General features: G+C 39.5%; 1 protein-coding gene across 1 annotated transcript; it reads right to left on the minus strand.

Moving 5' to 3' along the window:
• Positions 1 to 110: 110 nt before the first annotated feature.
• ndufs8a (NADH:ubiquinone oxidoreductase core subunit S8a) lies at positions 111 to 19,502 on the minus strand. The gene is made up of 8 exons (XM_067584528.1): positions 19,349 to 19,502; positions 17,741 to 17,796; positions 15,929 to 15,994; positions 15,716 to 15,805; positions 14,158 to 14,266; positions 12,014 to 12,077; positions 11,509 to 11,637; positions 111 to 778 (listed from the first exon to the last, which is right to left on the minus strand). The coding sequence occupies exons 2-8, from the start codon at positions 17,781 to 17,783 to the stop codon at positions 647 to 649; spliced, it is 633 nt and encodes a 210-aa protein (XP_067440629.1). The 5' UTR covers positions 17,784 to 17,796; positions 19,349 to 19,502; the 3' UTR covers positions 111 to 646.
• Between the last annotated feature and the right edge of the window lie 2,055 nt (positions 19,503 to 21,557).

Genomic DNA, 21,557 nt, shown 5'->3' on the forward strand with positions numbered 1-21,557 from the left:
CTGCTCAGTTTGCCTTGCCCGAGCGTGTGATGCTGTTTGGTTTCCTGTTGCCATTTTTTTCTGTCTACTACTATTTCTAAGCTCAAGAATGAACTTTGACACTCAACACATTTAGTGTTTCTCCCAGAATTGTATTTGACTCAGGGTGGAAACAGCATCAAAGCAGGATAACAACTATAAAGAAACACAACCATGTATACTTGTGTGGTACATCAGAATCAATCCAGGATTATGTCTGTAATCTGCTATCATTGTGTATCAACCCATACTGTCACAGCATGTCTGACTCTCCAGTGCAGAAACAAACCACATTCTCCTCACTGGATTGTCATAGCCTGGACCATGCTGTGACAGCTGAAGTCTACTACATTAATCACAGAAAGCCAGTGTAGTATTCATCATTCTACAATGAATATGTAACCCAAACATTGACATGGTAAAAATCATAAAGTTATCAAAGTATATTCATCATATCAGAAGGGGAGAACACTGACACTGGAAGAAATGTGTTGTTGGTGTTGTTTTAAATAAAAGATAAATTCAACCCTGAAGCACATCCATCACAGCTGAGGCTGTCTTCTTACAGTATGTACATTGTGGACGTATGTGTGTCAGAGAGGTTATGCTTGTGTGTGTGTGTGTGTGTCTATCGGTAGAGGTAATCAGCTTGTATGTTGGCAGCTATCTCTGCTTCCCACTTGTCTCCGTTGTTGAGGAGCTTCTCCTTGTTGTAGAGCAGTTCCTCATGGGTTTCAGTGGAGAACTCGAAGTTGGGACCCTGAAGAAAGACAGAACAGAAAGAGGAATGTAAGACAGAGGAGAGGGATCAGATATAGAAATAAATAAGACAAAGGGGACAGAAGTAAGAGTCATCACATTAAAGTTGCAGTTATTTTATATTCAAATCATTATTTCAATGTGGAGACTGAATCATCAGCAAAGAAAAACAACGGCAGGCCTCACAGGCAAGAGACACTGAAGCCGGCATCGGCCTGATTCATGTTAGCCAGCTTTTCAGGTGTCACAAAGCTGGTTCACTGTCTATCCAGGTAGACCACCATTAGAGCCTTTCCACAACAGGAACTTAACAAGCTCGAACTGTCACAGCTTCTGCTTTTGTTTCCACTGTTCTTTCCCTGCTTTGGGGGCAACTTCCTGGAACTAAATTTGGTGATGCCAGTTTCAGATATTCTGGGTAAATGGAACCCAACAGTTCATTAGCAACACAGCTAAAACTACAGTACAACACAGGATGTGTTTAAATAAGCACTGAAAGGAAGAGGAAACTTGGGAACTTTTAGTGCTGTTTAGGAGGACAAAAGCTGCAAGATAAGATTTTTTGGTGAACACAGCCCCTGCTTTGAAAAACACAGTGGAAACACAAAGCAGAACCTAGAACTAAAACTTTACAGGTTCTATGAAGTCGGAAAACTCCAAGTTACAGCATAGTTAAGTTCCTCAAGTAGAAAAATGATCAATGCAAAAATGTATTTCCAGCACCCACTGCAGGGGTAGGAACACAGAGATTTGTCTCAGTGGGCTGTTATGTGTTAATATCCAAAAGATAACTAACAGCAAATGTAACAGTAAACTTCACTGGAATTATTATTATTATTACTGATGTTAAATAAAATTGGCTAGTAAGCAAGGGTTCTCTCATAGAAAAAAGTAATTATATAATAAATACTGGTTTAAACTAAGTTTTGATTTACTTACAATGATTTACTAGTTATGTCAACAGATTAAAAACACAGTTTACTGCAGTAAACTAATATAGTGACAGAGTAAACACCACTGCAGAAACAAGACAAACAACAAAGACAAACTACATCAGCTTTCTCTGTCATTTACTTGTTTCAATGTGTTTGCTGTTAGCATAACAAGCTTATACCATCTGTGTCTACTTCTGGCAGATTTTGTTGCACTTATGGCAGCGAGCAATCATAATTGACTCCAGTGGTGTCGTTTGGGCCAAACATTCAGACTTTGGATAAGTTTGGTCCTTAAAAACTTGTATATTAATGTATCATAGTGTAACTTTACTTGGAGCTTCAGAGGAAGGGGAAAAAAGATGTATGCAAGCGACCAGTCATTACTTGAGCAGTTTCTGCCACTGCCTGCTATGTTTCAGCCTTTTCTCTACATTTCAGCACTGAGATTGGTCCATCTCTCTATATAAAGTAAAGAATCTCTGTCTGTATGTTTGTCCTTCACATATCTCGAGAACCTTTCATCAGATCTACTTCACACTTGGCGGGTGCATTGCTGGGGACAAAAGGGAGTGCAGTCTTGAAGTTGGTGCAATTTGGTTACTCGACATGTTCAATATTAATCAACTTTGAATAAACAAGCAAACAGCGAGCTGCTCAGCTCAGAGTCTGAGTGCAGTGGGGGCTGTTTGATATAAACACCGTCACATCACTGTGGGGCAGGGCTTCTGGGCTCTGACTTGCTGAGCGGGACAAAGGCACGCGCCCTTCTCAGTTAAACTACCCTAGAGAGAAGAATGAGTGCACACAGGAGAAAAAAATAGAGGCAGAGGCAGTAAAACTAGCCAAAAGGAGCGCAGACACATTTGATTGGCAGCAGAATCAACTAATGGAAGGCCATAAACTGCTTCTACAGTTCAACCTCAGTTTATTCTCACTAGTGAAGTTTTACCTGGATTAAAACCATCTTGTTTCTTAAATCCTTATCATTTTAATTGATACATTTGTCAATTGATAAATATATATGCAGTTCTTGAGAAATAATAAGCAAGTGGCCTGTTCCAAACAGCCACGTTTTGAACAGGCACTGCACTAGTTATAAAAATTGCAGAGCACCACAATTTACACATCTTTTTATTTAGCAGAGGTGTGCACACAAAATCCCAAATCAACCTTCATGTAGCTTATGTTGACTTTTGCTTCTTTTACTTCTCTCTAGTATTTCATATCTATAGCTTATTAAAATGTCTGTCAAAATACAACTATTAATGTGACTCAGACAGGTCTGTAACCTGTTAGGTTGATGACTGAATATTATCAATAATGTTGTTCATGTGTCACTGAAAGTAATCTGGGATTTTGTAGAAACATTACTATTCCTACTGATGTTCTCTTTGTTGACCACAACTAGCTGTAGGATTCTTTCATTTGAGATAAGCCTAAATACCTGAAGCATCACAAAGCAGCTAACAGAGCATCTCCAAATTAAGTGGCACTGTATGCATTTACACATCAGACACAGAGGTGGTAACGTCATTAATTATTTTAATCTCCCTACATGCCGAAAGCATCACCACTCACAATCTAACAGTAGTTAATGTTCTGTGTTTCTTCTACACATCTGACAGGTCTGCTGTAACACAGATTTTAACTTTATACAGTAAAATAGGTTGGAATAAAGCAGCCCTTCTCAGGATGAATCCTGAGCTCCATCACCACCAGAGCTACCAAAAATTTTATTTCAAGGTAAGTCCAAAACTCAGATTCAGCAAAATCTCTGTTGCAGTTCTGCTTGCTAGTATGCCTGAAAATATCTGCTACAGTGGCATTACTGCGCATATAGAAATGCTTCCATATTTAATCGTTTAAACACACAATATGTCATTTCTGCCACGGGTCTCTCAATCAAAGCAATAAAAGACGGAGTTTGATAATGTTGTAAAGTAGTGTGGGATCATGGGAATTGTTGTCTATTGTTAAACAACCAGCTTCTCCGGGTTAGGATTACTTCAGTGTTCATTGTTCAGGATATTTTTTACCAGAAGCCGAATCATCCGCAGAGGTCTCCTCCTCCCAGAACAAACAGATCTGGTGATTAAAACAGGTATCTCTGACAACTTAAGATACAGACGTTCGGCAGGTTTTTACCTGGAGCCGAATTATCTGCAAAGGTCTCCTCCTCTCCAAAACAAACATGGGGATTAAAACTGGTAAAAACACTGAATAAAGCAGTTTCAAGAAAAAAAACTGTTTCTCTGATGCTGTTGAGTGAGCACAGGACATCCGGAAGGGGCTGCTAACCTAGCTGCTGCTAAGGTTTGTTCAGCTTGTTTCTCTGATAACTTCAGATCCAGATATCTGATGGCTAAAATCCTTCATCTGGTTAAAAGATACAGTAAAAACGACCAAGATCTAAAAAGTTTATCGTAAAAATGTGTTTTGATACTGAATAAGACAATTCATTCAGACAAATTCTGGTGGACAACCACAACGCTGTTATCTTGTATGCATATGCTCTTTGCTAGACTCCACTGTGGTGGACAACCACAACGCTAAAGCATGCATCTTGTGCGCATATACTCTTTGGTAGAGGTGGTATGACGCCACTGACAGGCAACCAAAGGAAACAGACCATTTCCTTGATTAAAATTACAGATTTCTCTGGGTTTGAAAATTGTTGGAAACATTTGGGATAATGTCAGTACACAATTCAACAAAATACATGACAGATTTAGTGGTTTTTAGACATTTTACTGTGGAATAGTTACATATTATAGCTTTAAGTAAGTCATTACAGAAATAACATTTTATTGTACCATATGTTGTTGCTTGATTGGACAGATAGGTCCATCATTACGCACAGACCAGACCTTCAGTGTTACTGTGTTTTGGGACTTGATGGTTGATTTTTGATGGAGGTGAACTTTCTAGTTCCTCAGATACACCTGGACCTCTTGCCTGTAGGTCCATTTAAAGGGTCAGTTTACCCAAAACAACTTTTTCTCTTCTAGTTTTCATTTTATTTGTCATATTTATTTGTATTTGCCAGGTTTGTTTCCTCCATCTCAATACTGTGGCTCCTTAACAAGTTACAAGTTTACAAAATATGATGACTTGCCTAACTGTTGACATTGACAATACATCTAAATCTACAAAAAGTATCAACATTAGCCTACATTATTTGTCCAGCTGAATAACATTCTATAAACAGGAAGAAAAGTAACAGAGTGGTGCTCTCATCATAGCCTACCCGATCAGTTAAAAGTGGTCAGTTCAACACAGCATAATAACATTTGAGTGTGCATGAGAAACAGAATAAAAGATACATTTCATTGTTGTTGGGTTAAATGAGGGGGCATGGTTTATTATCCATTTCAAACTATATTCATATTTGACATCTGAGCATAAATAGCTAGGTGTTTATTATGTAAATGAAACGTTGGCGTTGTTGGGCCTCAAACCATGAGGTCACACAGAGAAGGCCTACATGTAACCTATTGGGCCTGACCACAAGGTGCTTTTTCCTATGTTTCCCTCGAGACAAAGGAATAGCGCCAAAATGCTGCTTACAAACAATGGGAGTCCATTGCAAACTCCATTTCCATGACATCACCGCCCCTTTAAAAATTGAACGTGCCCTGAAGCACACGCCTTTCCCATGTCACTGAGCTAGGGGTAACTTCTGTTCCTCTGACTCAGCTTGACTTAAGGTGGTACCCCACGCATGTGTTTTCCCCTCATCAAAGACTCCCCTCGCTGGACGAGACGAGACTTTTCTCTGTTTTACTGAGGAGTATTTTAAGTTTGCTGCCTGTTTAGTTGTGTTCACCACGCTAGACTGTTTTGTGTTTGTCCCGCTCGGGACTACTGCTGTATTTGTGCCATCGTGAGGGAGAAAGTAAGTGGCTTTGTTGATCAGAAACCAGAAAACGTGCGTCACAGACTGCCGTACGCGCACTGTCTGTAGACAAAGGAACCGCTTCTCTTCCTCTCACAATCGCTTTCTTTCCTTCTTCCCTCTCTCTTCTGACTAACACACACACGCGCGCACACACACACACACACATACCAACGTCTTTTTGCACATCTGATGGTCACAAAGCTTTGCTTTGTCTTTCCTTATCCGCCATACTTCTGCCATCCGGTTCTCCCGCAATGTGACTTCCTCCCATAGTCACGTCCGCGTCACAGACCGACGACGTCGTCACGTCAGGCCCCGTCGCCATCTTGTCTCACACACACACACACACACACACACACACACACACACACACACACACACACACACACACACACACACACACACACACACACACACGTCCAACCCTGTATATAGCTGTTTGTGTTTTGTTCGGTAGGATTAGATTTTAGGATAGTTGTTTATTGAATGAAGCATTTGTTAACTTTGTTAATTTTGCTAAGTTTAATTAACACTGTTATATCTTTAAAGAGAAGTTCTTTTGTCATTATTGTGTGTAACATTGTGAAAAGTGGCTGATTGAAGGAGTCAGAGCTCGAATTCACCCTTCTTTGATCACCCTAGAGTGTTGATATCTCTCAGATATTAACATTCTAGGTGAACTCCCATTTTTGAGACTACCTGGTTTGGTTATTGGTCCCGGTTTCCGGGTGGTGCCCCGTATTTGTTCAATTCATATTAATAATTCTATTAATTGTTATAATTAGTTAATCATCTTTGATAATTGATAATTATTGCAAATAATCAACTATGTTCCTCACAGATCCAAAAGTTGGTGCCCGAATTATTGATTAAGGTTAACAATATCTTATTTTCATAATTCATAATTATCTATGATAATTTTGAATTTTTGCTAATAACCAAACGCACTACTGCCCATCCCAACAGCGTGTTCAACACTTATGGTCGGTCTTAGTCTCACGTTGGTTTGTGCCAAAAACGTTGTGACTCTGGGTGCAGAGGATGCTGTGACAAGACGACAGTGCTTTTGCCCTTGCATATGGCTTACAGTTTCCACCTCCCCCACGTTGGAAATGTTACACAAAGTTTGCATCTAGCTATCTTTTCCCATTTGGAATCCTTAGCCAACTAGGCTTTATATTTGGAATTGTCAAGCCAGCCTTCGGAATCCACTTTGACCATTCAGTCCACACTCCTACGCAGAAGGCTGGATGACATTCTACTGTCAAACATCTCTGCCCAAAGAAGTAGTAAACTAACCAATGCAACCTATACTTGTATTATTTTCCATTAACATATTGAATAAATAATATTGTTTTATTGTTCCCCCCATGCTTTTAGTCTGTTTTATAAATTCAAACCATGAATGAATTGAAAAAAGTTATTATAAGAGTAATATTTATTCTTAGAAATTCTGAATTTTATATTCAAGAAACACAGAAAACAGAATAAGGTCAAGAGTCTGGAAACACAAATATTTTTCCATACTCCATACTTTTTTTCTTTTTTCAATACTTATCCAGACCTGGAAATTACTAAAATCAAATGCCATGCTGCATAGGAACCCTGATTATCATTCAACTCAATGTATTTCACTTTCAAATGAGCACCTTATCATGAGATACGAAACAGTGGCACAAGCACTGATTCCGCTCTGTTTTGCAGCGGTCAGCTGAGCTGTGATGCAATCAGTGAACTCACTGAGATTACTGTGGAGATTAGTGTGTTGCCAGCATAGCTCAAAACACCTCTCTTTGGCTTTACATTACTTTAATTTTTTGTTACTTATCGGCCGTCATAGACTACGATATCAATTTATCTCCTATTAGCTTAAATTGGCCAATAAAATCAACCCCACAGATGTATCAGTCAGACTCTAATTAACAGTATTTAGGATCTAGATTTTAGTACGTTAGGAGACAATAAATATGTCCATGGGAAACGAAAAGGAGAAGAAAAGAAAGAGAACGAGAAAGAGAGAGAGAGAATGGAGCAGCAGGTCCAGCAGTTCAGAGTGGAGCAGGTGGAGGTGGAAGTGTTTTGATATGGATGTAAGTATACACACACGCAGCCAAATGCTCATTTAAATGTCTTAACAAAAGTTTCTTTGCAGCCTGTGGCAATTTTAAAGTTCACTGATGGTAAAGTTCAAATTCAAATTCACTAGTGCAGTGCCCGTTCGGAACAGGTCAATTTCTCAATACCTAGAGGGAGTTGTGCCCCCTAAATGCCTCTCATGCAGACTATCAGTAGACGCTAAAATTTACCAATGCTCCCTAAACGTCTGAGATGCAGACTATTGGTAGAAACTACAATTTACAGATGTCCCCTAAATGCCTCAAACACAGGCTATCAGTAGACGCTATAATTTACTCATCTTCCATAAACGCCTCACACGCAGAATATCTGGAGACTACAATTTTGAGTTGAGCAGAAGTCTATTGGATGAACTGTAGTGCCCGTTCAAAATGTGCCTGAGACATCCTGCACTATGTCTTAAACATACACATACATACAAACATACATACAAAGTTCTCTCGTGTGAGGAATGGGAAATCAGGAGTGTAGACTTGCCACAGCACTTCTGGATAGGTTGAGCTCCATTCTCCCTGACGACCAGAAGAGCAAGCTCATTTCCCAGGCATATGATGGTGCAAATGTCATGAAAGAAGCCACTGGTGGTATGCAGAAGAAGGTGCAAGATGTGTATGTGAATGCACACTATGTCCACTGCTTCAGAGATTCCCTCCCTACTCTCTGTGGAGAACAAAGTGGCAGTGTATCTCAGCAGCAGCTGGCCATGAAACACTGCACACTGGGCCTGTGTGATCTTCAGAGGGTAGCTACAGAGGTGAGATAGAAGCTAAATGTGTGGTGTTGGTCTTTTACAATATTTTTAATCATAGTAGTGTTGTATTGTGCAGAAAAATGGGCAACATGCCTTAGAGTAGGCCCTATATATTAATCTAGTTTTATAGTGGCGCTATGTTAATTTGCATTGTCCCTATCAAATAACAGCATACATTGATAAAATAGTTTTCATATATTATTGTATTATTATTATCATTATTATATCATATATATTGTAAAGCTGATTTATATCCATCTCCATATTGTATTAAATTGGTGCATTCACTTTTGTCTCACTTGTGACACTATCTTGGGCCATGCAAAAGAAAGGTTCTCCTTCACCAAGCACCTGATCATTTCTATAGTGCCACAGAGAGACAAATTCCAACAGTACACCAGCCACTTCCCTGATGCAGCACTGAACACCACCATGGAGGCTTTACTCAATGCTGAACAAGAGCAAGCTGAAAACTAAACTGTCTCTAATCTACAGCAATAAGTTCAAGAACTGCATTGGTGCTGTTGTGCTGTCGGCTGTTCAGGGGGAACAATTTTCAGGACTCCTTCTCAGAGACTGTGGCTCTGCTGACAATCCTCATCACAACTTCTATGACTTCAGCTGAATCTTCTTCTCCACACTGAGGAGAGTCAAGACCTTCTTCAGGAACACAATATCACAGAATCATCTCAATGCATTGGACATGCTCTTTATGGAGAACAAACTTGTCCATGACATCCCTGATTTTAACCAGAGTCATTCAGAAATTTGCATCTCTCAAGGAGAGAACAGCAAAATTTATATATAAAAAGGTAAAGCACAGGCCTAATCATACAGAATGATGGAAAACACATGTTGTGGTTGTACAGTACAGTGTGTGGTCAAACAATGACTGATTTGGCCTCTAAAGGGGCATTAGATCTGAGGCAGAATCTAGGACATTGTGAAATTTTTGACATGACTTTGACTTGAAGAATTCTTTTGTTGGCAGGTTTAATTTGTTAATGATGACATTGCATATACCTACTACTAGGCAGTGGTGTTGTGCTTATTGGTGAGTGGAGCACAGCAGGTCCCCATTTCTCCTGAAATCCTCACTGTGTAAAGCGGTAGGGGAGATGGTACTGGTAGCCATCACTCAGCCCCAAGCATTCATTTCCACCAATACTTTGTGTTTTATAGTAGGGGAGAAAGGCTTCCAGTCTGCCTTACAGTATATTGCATATATTGCTGATAATTTGAAACCTTAATGACTAGCTTCCAGTTTGGAGTGCAGTCCTGCTGTTTTTCTCAGAAAGTAATGCTTGTTACTTTCTTGTTTTTTGTTTTAATGCTATCTTTAACTATATGCTAACACTGCTGATACTATTTACATGTATCTGTTTAAGTCTTAATGGTACGCTCCTTTACTTATTGCTCATGGTTCAGAGATATTTTAGAGACGCAGCACAGATTTAGACTTAATTAGTTTCACATGCATAGTCAAAAAGAATTGAGTTTAATAGCTGTGTGGCTGTGCAGGGTCTTAAAAGAGCTGAAACTTGACAACATACTCATATGGTACTTGACCTATTTTATTATTTTCTGTAGCTCTTCTGTTTGACCACTAGACGTCACTATAATATTTGTATAAAACTATTTATTTGACTTCATCTGTCAGTCTTATTTTTTTCCCTCAACAGGCATTGATTTATCCCCAAACACAGGAACATTAGAAACAGCTGTAAAACCTTACATATATTTAGACTGTTTTTCTCCAGTCGACTTTCCAGAACTAACTTCAATGATTTGTTCATCTAAACCATCAACCCGTGTCTTAGACCCCATCCCAACTAGGCTGCTTAAGGAAGTTTTACCCTCAGTTAGCACCTCCTTACTCGATATGATCAACCTGCAGATGCCCTACAGAAACCTAGGGAAAACCCTGCGTTCCTACAAATGTACAGAGTCTACATAATGTGTAATAGTGATATTTATAGGTTTTCTTTGTGTAATAATTACATCAGAGATGAAAGAGACATTGTTTGCACAACCATGCGTCTACTCTGACTACAACGGGACTTCTAACACAGAGACATTTTACTACACTGACAGACTCTTAATTAGCTCCTGGTCAATTCTCAATGCAGCACTTCAGTCAGACCTTCATGCATTGTTCATTGTTTTGAAGTATTTGATGAGACAAAGTGGCGACATCTGCTGGGCAACCCCTGGTATTCCATTTGTGTGGGAGGTTGAAACACAAGACCATGTTAAAACAGTGAGTAAAACACATGTGTGTTCACTGACCACTTTTAAACTGAGTTACTTACAGCTCATCTTTTAAATATAGTAGCAGATTGGAAAGCACATCCTGTATTCAAACTGCCTTTCACTGCTGCGAGGTGTCCATACATCTGCCCACATTGTTTGGACTAGACTGCTTGATGTGTCACATCATTGACTGCCATATAGTTTCAAAAGTGGAAGTCAGTTGGAGAAAATGTGACTGTTTAAACAACTTACCAACAATCAGATGACATGTGACAGTGTTGTAGTACTCGAGTCCTGATTTTCAGGACTCGTGACTTGACTCGGATTCACGCACTGATGACTCGAACTCGAGCATTGACTGGATTCGGAAGTTGAAGACGAGTACTCCAACTTGTTAACTGATAAAGAAGTAATATATATCCAATTTTTTGCCAGTCAAATTTTCACATAGCCACACTATGGTTCACGTCACACACAGCAGCAGCTGCTGCACAGTGTAGCCCCACACACACACACACACACACACACACACACACACACCATGTTGGAACTTGACTCAGACTCAACCATAATGACTCGGACTCAGGTAATGGGGACTTGACTCGGACTCGAACACTGGGGACTCGAGACTCCAGACTTAGTGACTCGACCACAACACTGACATTTGACATCAAAAACTGAATTTGCTGTTTGTCCAAAAATTTGGAGGCCTTTCAGACTCACTGTGCTGTATGTAACAGGGGATAATGCACACGCACCTCTACTATAGCGTCCACAGGACACGCCTCCTGACAGAAGCCGCAGTAGATGCATTTGGTCATGTCAATGTCGTAGCGAGTCGTCCTCCTGCTGCCATCAGTACGAGTCTCTGCTTCGATGCTGATGGCCTGAACACACACAAATCAGTGACCTCATATAATAATGTGACTCTAAGCTGATATAACTGACACCATCCATATGATGCAGAGTGACAACTGCATCTCACTCTTTTCTCTACTCTGCTATTATAACTCAGTATAAATATCTGCATTAATTCACATTAATGAATATTTTATCATACAGTTCATAATTAATTATGCTTGAAACAAACATACAGCCAGGTGTTTTGTCTTGTTCATATTAGAGCAGACATGATGCAACAAAGCCACATCTAGTGGACATCCTTTTTAGTTTTAATAGTCAATGTTGTTTAAGTCAATGTAATGTTCTCTGAAAAGAAGGAAACACAAGTGTGTGTGTGTGCGCACGCATGTGTGCATTTACCTGGGCTGGACAGATAGCTTCACACAGCTTGCAGGCGATGCAACGCTCCTCTCCTGAAGGATACCTGGAGTAGCAGCATTACAGAGAATATGTTGAGGTTTGATTTAAAGTGCTATGACTGAAACAACCTCCTTTGTCATTGTAAAATCATTTTTAGCTTTGAGCAACATCATCAGATGAACTCTGAACTCATGTCCACTCCTAGGGATAAGAAAAAGCAGCAGTGAGTGAATGCACATAAAAGATCTATTTGGCTTCCACTTCAGACAAAACACTGCTTTAAACTGAGATTTCCACGACATTTCCACACAAAGTCAGTAGATTCACTTGTGATTAACAGTATGTGACTGTTGTTCAGTGTACAGATAGCAGGGGTGCGCAAAAAAAAAAAAACCGATTCACATAAGAATCGTGATTCTCTCTGCCAATTCAGAATCGATTCAGAAATTCCAAGAAGCGATTCACATTTTTCAGTCTTGCCAGACCCTGTTTTCCATTTTTTCCTGACATGAGTTAGCTCACTCAATCCCATAGATGGCGCAATGACGCCGCGTTGGTTTTCGCCCGGACCCAACTCCGGGGGCAGGAAGGAAGTGAAGTCTGTGTCATGGAAAGACTGCGAGCAATGGAGCAAATACAACCTGCCCCATCCGCAATGAAGGCAATCCTTTGGACATATTTTGAATTTTATTATCTCGAAGGGAACAAGGAGCTTGACAAGACTAATGCCATTATCAGGCAGTGCAGCGCACTTCCGCAGGTTTGTGCGGTTGTGGGCTTATTTGTGACTGCTGTGAATTAATCAGAAAATAACTTTTTATTGATCTGATTCACCAGCTTCCTCCTCCTCCCCACAGCTTAATGCACAACTCCTCAGCCTGCCAGCTGGTTACCTGAGGACGGGAATGAGAAAGTCATTTTATCTCAGTGACAAACGTCGTCTCCTTGAAGCTTATGACAAAATGCCAAAAACGAGCCTACAAGATGCAGCAGCGAAACAACAGCGTTTAAACAGCTGTTCTGTATTTTGAAACAGTCAAAACTCAGTAAACAGTGAAACTGCTCATTTCATTACATTAGATTCATGTAATAAATATACAAATGTCAATTAGATAGTTCTCTGCATGAGAAATTAAGAAAAAGAAAGAAAATCGGTTATAATAATCATCTGCTTATAGTGATCAATTTGACCAATTCGATCAATTTTCTTGTTTGCACTTTGCAGCTAAATGTAGCAGGCAGCTATTGTTTGTTTGATTTTGTTATTTGAAGTATGAATTTAAGTTATTTAGAGTTTTGCACTTAGCAGTTTATCTTTGCAATCAATTTTATTTTTGTGTTAAGTATTCATTTCACCCTTTGTCTCAGAGCTGCCTTGGTTTCCTATTGACTGAGTGGACTAAAGGAAAATAAATCTTACTCAGGGTTGATATTGATTAGCAAATTTTTATATTTAATTCAGTGAGATCATTTTTATTCGGGACCTATAAAAGTGTCTACTGCAGTAAAATGGAAAGAGCAGTGTTTCCCCTATATTCATTGAAAAAATTTCAGACAATCATTAATATCAACAAGCTACTAATGATTTCCACTCGCACACTGTGCAGCACCCTATGTTATTGTGGATTTTCTTAAGTCATCCTCCCTCTCTTCGTTCTTCAAAGGACATCTACGTGAAAGGTACAAGAGTAGTGTAGCTCCGTTAGGGAATAAGGCAGCGCGTGTGTGGGTATGTGTGTGTAAATGTGCGCGTGTAGTTGCGCAAGCACAGAGGGTGAGCGGCAGAAACATGATGTGAATGTGAGTGGAGCAGAGGAAAAGTTTAGCAGTAAGTTGTCAATCTGGCAGTAAATGTACAGTACAGACTATTTGTCAGTTAATAAATGCTGCAGCTCCTCAAGACAAAGAAAATGCACACCTATCGAAGGGGGTTAGCCCCAAAGTTAGCAACAACGCGTTAGCTTAACTTGACCAGGCTCACTTAAGGTGGACTGACTTTTAAGGTGGACCAGCAATCTCATTTTAGTGTCAATCTCAGCCAGAGAACGGAGAAATGTCTAGCCGATGAGTCTCTGTCTTGAGTATTTCATATGTCCCCCACATATGACGACAACAACGACAGACAGTTCAGAGGTGTTCCTCACCTGCGCAGGGCATGTTCTCCTCTGAAGCGAGGTGACAGAGGTCCCTTCTCAAAAGGGTAGTTGATGGTGGCAGGCTCTCTGAACAGGTAGCTCATTGTCATGCCCAGACCTGACATCACAAAAAAGTCATACATATTTGACAGCATTTTACAGCAATTTTTAAACTGACACGTATTGTAACAGACAGTTAGCATGTCATAACTTAAGAAGTTTAACAGACATCACAGACATGAAAATACAATGCCACTTGGCATTAGACATTTGCAATACCTCTGATACCCCCTTTCCACCAACTGCAACCCAGTGCTAGTGCTAGGCTTGTGCTGGTGCTGGTGCCGGTTCCGGTTTGCAGTTAGTTCAACCAGCAAACCCTCTAAGAACTGGCTTGCTTTTCCACAGGCTTAAGAGCCAAGTTGTTACATAACTGTACATGCCACCAGTTTCCTAGCAATGCTAATGCCAATGTCAAGCGCTTCACACTCCAATTTAGTGGGTGGCGGTAATGCACCGTAACGCTGGTTGCCATCCACCATAAAACAAAAAAAAGAAGAACTTCAAGCACAACAACAGCGGACTACAGCACAGCTTTATACTCTTTAGTTTTCCATTTTTTTTGTATGTAGTGCATACTGGCTACTAAATGAACGATTAAGTATGCCCATGACCATAAATGACAGCAAAATGCAGTAGACGCTCACAATGAGCTGAAATGAAACAAATGCACACAAATGAGGTAAATAACAAATAAATAGTGTCTACTGCGTTTTGCTGTCATTCATGGCTCTATTAAGTTTCTCTCCTCTCCTCTGTTTCACAGTAGGCAGGGCTGAGTGCTCCATGTGTGAATGTGTGTTCTCTGAGTGGAGCAGAGGGGAGACAGTGAACCTCGTGAAGTACTCGAGTTGATGACAACTACACTCCTTACATTACTGTAAGTGCAATAAAAGCTTTACGAGTAAAAAGCCAATAAGAGTATGTATCATCGTCCATCACAATGTTTCACTGTGGACATTGTCATATGCCAATTCTGTAGACATCGCCCAACGCCTCTATATGGCTCTGGCCTGGGTCAAAATCTCTGCCAATCTCTGCACAGTCTGAAGAGACGCAATGCATTTTGGTTTTGGTTGGTCATAAGCGGTTCTTTTTTTTAGACCAGCAAAGAGTTGGTGCCACTATGGAACCAGTTTTCCTGGCTGAAAGCCAGTTCTTTGGTTGTCGAAACGTGAAGAGCTGATTCAACATTAGGCACCGGCTCCAAACTGGTCCTCAAACTGCCTTGGTTGAAAAGGGGTATGAGTAATCAAACTACTTTCACACAGCAAGAGTGCATCGACATTTCCACTCTAGGAAAAAAACAAAAAAAACATGAACAAACAAAAGTGATGTCAGTGCAAGCCACCTACTCTAAGCAATCATGTTCATTATTTTTGGCATGACTGATTGTAAAAGAAAAAACGAATTAAATAATTAATTTTTGGTTGGAAAAAAAAACTTAGTGTGACATCTCTTCTGTGTTGTTCTACTGCAAAGTGATCCATGTGTGAGCGGAGCTGACCTCTGAACAGTTCTGTCCAAAGCAGCGTCTGAGCAGCTCTGTCTGTGATGGACTTCATGTCTGTAGGGATCTCCTGGGCATTCACATACTCTACACACACACACACACACAAGTTTTATCACATACATGAGTATTTGTAAGTTTGTTTGAGAAGAGACACATCAATGACAACAATACACTTCAATGAAACGTTTATGTCTGAGTGCTACTTACTGAATCCTTCCCTTTGTGCAGACAAACTGAAGGACCTCACTAGATTCTGGCTGGCCACTAAAGTGCCTGAAAGTATAGATCAATTCAGAAATACATTACCATTAATATCACTATAGTGGACACCTCCATTATACAAAACCTGAATATGTCCCATTCACTATACATTTAAGGGTACGGCAGTGGTACCTGATGTGTGCTTAATACCTATAATCACAAAAACACAACTTCTCAGTATTTGACCATCTGCTGGGGGCAGACAATGGGCCTCATGCAAGAAACACTTGTACGAACAGATTTGTTCTTAAAATGCACGTAGAAGTGATTTAAAAGCATTTGTGACATTCATCAATTCTGTCGTACTTAGAATTTTCTCTTAGATACAAACAAAATTTACAAGTGGTCCAGTCCTGTCGTTTGTGTCATGGATAGATCCTCTCTGCCTTTCTTCACAGGGTAGAAACGCTTGTTTGACTTACAATTTTAATGCCCTTATCTCAATTAATTTGGAGTTTAAATATGATAGCGAAATTAACAAAAATGTATTATGTAAGTAAAACAAAGTTAATGCAAAATTTATATTCTGTTTACCATATTTTCATCATCATAGCTGCCAATTTATTTAAAATGATTTTCTGATTTTTAATGCCATATTTTGACGCATCAACTTCTACATTTCAGTTTTTTCTAGGACTTCTCTCACTGCGACAGCTGCCTCTGTGTATCTCTGCAGGCCTCTGTCCAGTATCATGTTGTGTTGCAGCTGACAGTGTAACATCACCTGTATATACTATATATATATAAGTAGACTATAATATTCTCCTCTAATATCTCTGACTGTCACATGACCACCTCCCATCATAGAGCACTTTGCTTTAGAGAGATGTTTTTTAGCATCTGTCCCCAAGTCAAAGCATTCCCTCTTTTTTCTTTCACAGTGCCGAGCTGCTCTGATGACATATTAGCTGAATTCATATTTTCTAATTGTTTCGGGTCTTCTACTGTCTTTCCTAAATTTGTTGTGCATTTGTCTTCTGATTCCTGAAAGCAGGACTTGAAGTTGCAAAGTGCTTTGAGAGTTGGTTGAATCCCATGTAGGATTTTCTTATTTTTGCTTTGTGCAAGAGCAAATATAAGAGACAAATATGAAAACATTCAAGCATGAGGCCCATTATTTTTAAATCTGAAATGGCTTGTGTTATTGACACATCTATTGTATGCGTTTCGAGATTTTAAAATTTTTGTTGTGTCATTTGCAGATTATATGTATTTTTTAATCATTATGCAACTACCACCATGCCAAAGAAAAGAGAGGTTGGTGCTTGTTGGACAATACAGAGTTGCACCACAGCTGGAACGCTGATAGGTAGCTCTACAGTGAAACATGTTTATCAGACATGATCAGAATAAAAGGGAGAGAGAAAGAAAGAGAAAATGGTAGGACTGACTTGTTTGTTAATTAAATGTCAGAATTCTGTGAATCAATTAAAAACCAACAACATTCATTCACCATCAAAAAAAAAAAAACAACAACACACAATTAAGTGTCATACAGCTTTGTGATGACTGTGACCACAACAAAATACCAGCAGGCCCTTCTGCTACACACAGAATCAAAACAATGAATGAAATCAGTCTAGGATGCAGACATACCACAACAACAGGAGGATGGACAATAAATTCAACTTTGGTAGTGTGGTTATTCATCAAATTTTAACCATGAAGCAAGAACTGAAGTAATGCCTTGATCTTTTTGTCCTTAGATGTTTTTGGAAGTGCAACATTGGTTCTGTTCATCAGGCTGAGAAGTCTTACCTGGCCTTGACACGGAGTAAAGTAAACGCAGTTTTGCAGCCATCACGTCTTTGAAGCTGCAACCACACACACAAAGACACACAGACGATAATAATAAGGTACTGTTCAAAGACAATGCAACTGCATCAACAGAATCCCCGTCATCTGGCATTAGCTATACAGTACAATTTTGATTCTGATCGATGCTTAACGTTGACATTGCTACATTTTACATTACCATACAAGCCCAATTGCTTTAATTTTACGTGACGTACCAGTGTTTCAGTTTAGCTGGCGTTGAATTAACTGCCACTACCCATGTGCATGAGGCTGTGCTTGACGATGGAGACGCAGACAAAATAGGTGAATGTGCCAACGCCTTTTCAAAACACCGCAAACGTTCATAACGTGTGATCGTTTACAAAATGTTCTTGTCAGTCTTAACATTTGACTCATATCGTTATTACTCTGATGTAATTTTGATTTGGGAAGTGTTTAGTCTGCAGGTAAAGCATACAATTTAATGTATATTGTTTACACTCAGCTCGAACACAGTCTGAGGAAAACTGTGGTAAAGTTTGATCCACCTAGATTAACTAGTGATACGACATCTGTGTCTGCCACCATTCGTGTTTCATTTTATAAGCTAGAGAAGTATACAGTACCTGTGCACATCTATATACTGTTTCTCCCATCGCAACCATATTGTACACCATGAAGCAATCTCATCCATCCACATTAGACATGACTATGAAGTGTTATTCAGGGACAGTAAGGACAACAAGAGCAGTAATTTGACAATGGTATTCACACAGGTGGAGAAAACTGCTGTTATTCAGGACGTGAAATAGTCTTTATAAAATCAGTTTACATGTCACACCCTTGAGCATTTTCATTTTGTGATTCAGAGATTGTTTGATTGTTTGTCTCTAGCAATGTACTCTCTTTGTCTCTTTGCCTTTATTCACTTGTGTGTGTTTGCGGAGTTGTGACCTGGTGAAGGTACGTAGGTGTACAGGTGCAGTGGTTCTGAGGTCGCACTTGCTGCACACCACAAAAACATCGATCACTGAATTACCACCATGAGCTGTTTAGAACGATGAAGTAGCGTTTTCGTTAAGCTACGTGACTCTACAGCTGCTGGTCTCAGATCACTTTGTATTGCAAGGTCACATACTGAGGCCTAGTATACTAACTTTCATTTGACCTCTGACGTTAAATCATTATTTGAGTTCTTCATCTTAACTAAACCTGATGTAAGTGCTAACGCTAGCACTTAGGCAGCATGACATTGTTCAGCTAACCGACGTCAGCATTAAAAGCACACATGCTAAATAATCTTGTGATCGCTGAACTTCACAACATATCTCAGCAGTACTGTGCATAATAAAAGTTAGCTGACCTTGGGTTTCATTTGTGAAAATCAAGGTGCATTGATAAGCTAAGTTAGCTCTCTTTAGCAGCCGGTTAGATCACCACTGTCAAGGACTTTTGGTCGCTTGAGGTAATTAAGGAAACCATAACGCTTTCAAGATTGGATATGAACGAGAATAAAACTACTATTTGACGCGACGTAAATGAACTTGGTAAAAAATAAGGTTTTGGGAATTTTAATTATTTTCTACTCACCGAAATGTCGCTATTTGGCCTTCTGAACCAGAACAGCGGACGATTTGCAGAACGGACCCTGCGACTACCGGAAGTTACACACCATGATGACGTCAGACCAGACACCCCGGCCTGCCAAATTTTCTTCTTCTTCTTCTTCTTCTTCTTCTTCTTCTTTTCTTTTTTTTTTTTTTTTTTTTTTTTTTTTTTTTGTTTAATGGCGGGTTGCAACCAGCGTAAAGGTGAATTGCCGCCACCCACTATGTTGGCGTGTGAACCAGAGTTATCTACCCCTATAAACAAATCAGGAAAAAGAAAAAAACAAAAGGAAGATGTCCTGAATACTAAATTCTGTTGATCAACCCAGTTTCTTTCAAGTAGTGGAATAAGCTCCCTAACCCAATTGGAAATATACTTTTCAAACTCAATTCTTCCCCTCCAATCTTCCTGATTTCTCTCTTTAATACTTCTCGCTCTCGAGAATACTTATTGCAGTGCAAAATGACATGTTCCACTGACTCCTCTATTTGACATAGGTCACATGATCCTGAGGGATGTTTGTTTATTAAATGCAGTGTTTTATTTAGTCTGGTGTGTCCTACCCTCAGCCTTGTTAAGATGTTCTCCTCTTTGGTGCTTCTTTTAGCTGACCTCGCTGGGCCCACTTCTCTCTGTACTGCATAGAGGTGTCGTCCTGTATTTGTTGTATCCCATCTGTGCTGCCACTCTTTAATGATGTTTCTTTTGATTATTCCTTTTGCTTCCGATTTACTGAGTGAAATTTCCATGATCTCCTCATGCTTCAGTGCCTGTTTTGCTAATGCATCCACCATTTCATTGCCCTTAATCCCTCTGTGTGCTGGTACCCACATAAATGTTATCAAAATATTCATATTTTTAAATCTGTACAGAGTTTCATGTATCTCATTAACTATATCCTGCCTACTGTGAGATGTATATGACTGTAATGACATTAATGCAGAACATGAATCTGTACAAAGAATAACCTTTTTAATTTGCAACTCCTCTATCCACTGTAATGCTGTTGCAATTGCTATCATCTCGACTGTATAAACTGACAAATGATCTGACGTTCTTCTTTTCACAGAAACATTTAAGGTCGGTATACTCAAAGCAAAGCCTGTGCTCCCTGTGTTAGGATCCTTGGATCCATCTGTGTATACTGGTATGAATGTTTGATATAATGTTTGTAACCTATCTTCAACCAAAACTGCAATATTTCCAAAATCTTTATGTACCTGCACTTTTTCCAGAATATAGAAATCAATTGACACTGAGGGGAACAACCAGGGTGGTGTTACTGATAATGGCACTGTAGGGATATATCTTTTCTGATTTAACGTCATATCTTTAGCAATTGTTTCACTGCTCCACGCAAAACATTCCCTTTTGGCCCTTTCTCTCTCCCAGCATGGAAGAAGTACTTTTTTTGTTGGATTGTGATCTTCAGAATACCCTTGAAGATTTGTCCAGTAGTTCATCATTAACTGTTTGTGTCTGATGTGCAGCGGCAATTCACCCATCTCAACCTGAAGAGCGGACACAGAAGTCGTTTTTAAAGCACCACAACACAGTCTTTACTCTTGAGCTTGCACCACTTCCAACTTCTTTAATGATGTTTTTGCTGCTGAACCGTAGGCAATATATCCATAATGTAATACTGCTCTAATCAGCGCGACATAGATATTTTTAATCGCAGATCTGCTTGCTCCCCATTCTGATACTGTTAAACATCTCATCACATTTAGTATCTTTTTACACTTGGTTGTTATCTTGTGAATATGTTCATTCCATGTTAACTTTTCATCAAACCACGCACCCAAAAATCTAAAGACTTTCACTTGCTCTATTCTTTGTCCGTATATCTTTATCTGTGTGCCAACACCTCTCTTTTTAGTGAACATTAATGTTTTGGTTTTTTCAACTGAAAACTTAAACCCCCAATAGTATGACCATTTTTCTACCATGTTAACTGCCAGTTGCATTTTATTTATAATATGATCTATATTCTTTTCTCTTTTCCACAAAGCTCCATCATCAGCAAACAATGATCGTCCAATATCATCCTGAACTTGAGAAAATACATCATTTATCATGATGGAAAAGAGTATTGGGCTAATAACACTGCCCTGAGGGGTATCGTTATCTACCATATATCTTCCTGATAAGGCTGTCCCAATTCTGACATGAATAAATCTATCAAATAAAA

Source organism: Thunnus thynnus, chromosome 3 (genome assembly GCF_963924715.1).
Source record: "Thunnus thynnus chromosome 3, fThuThy2.1, whole genome shotgun sequence".
NCBI classification, from domain to species: domain Eukaryota; kingdom Metazoa; phylum Chordata; class Actinopteri; order Scombriformes; family Scombridae; genus Thunnus; species Thunnus thynnus.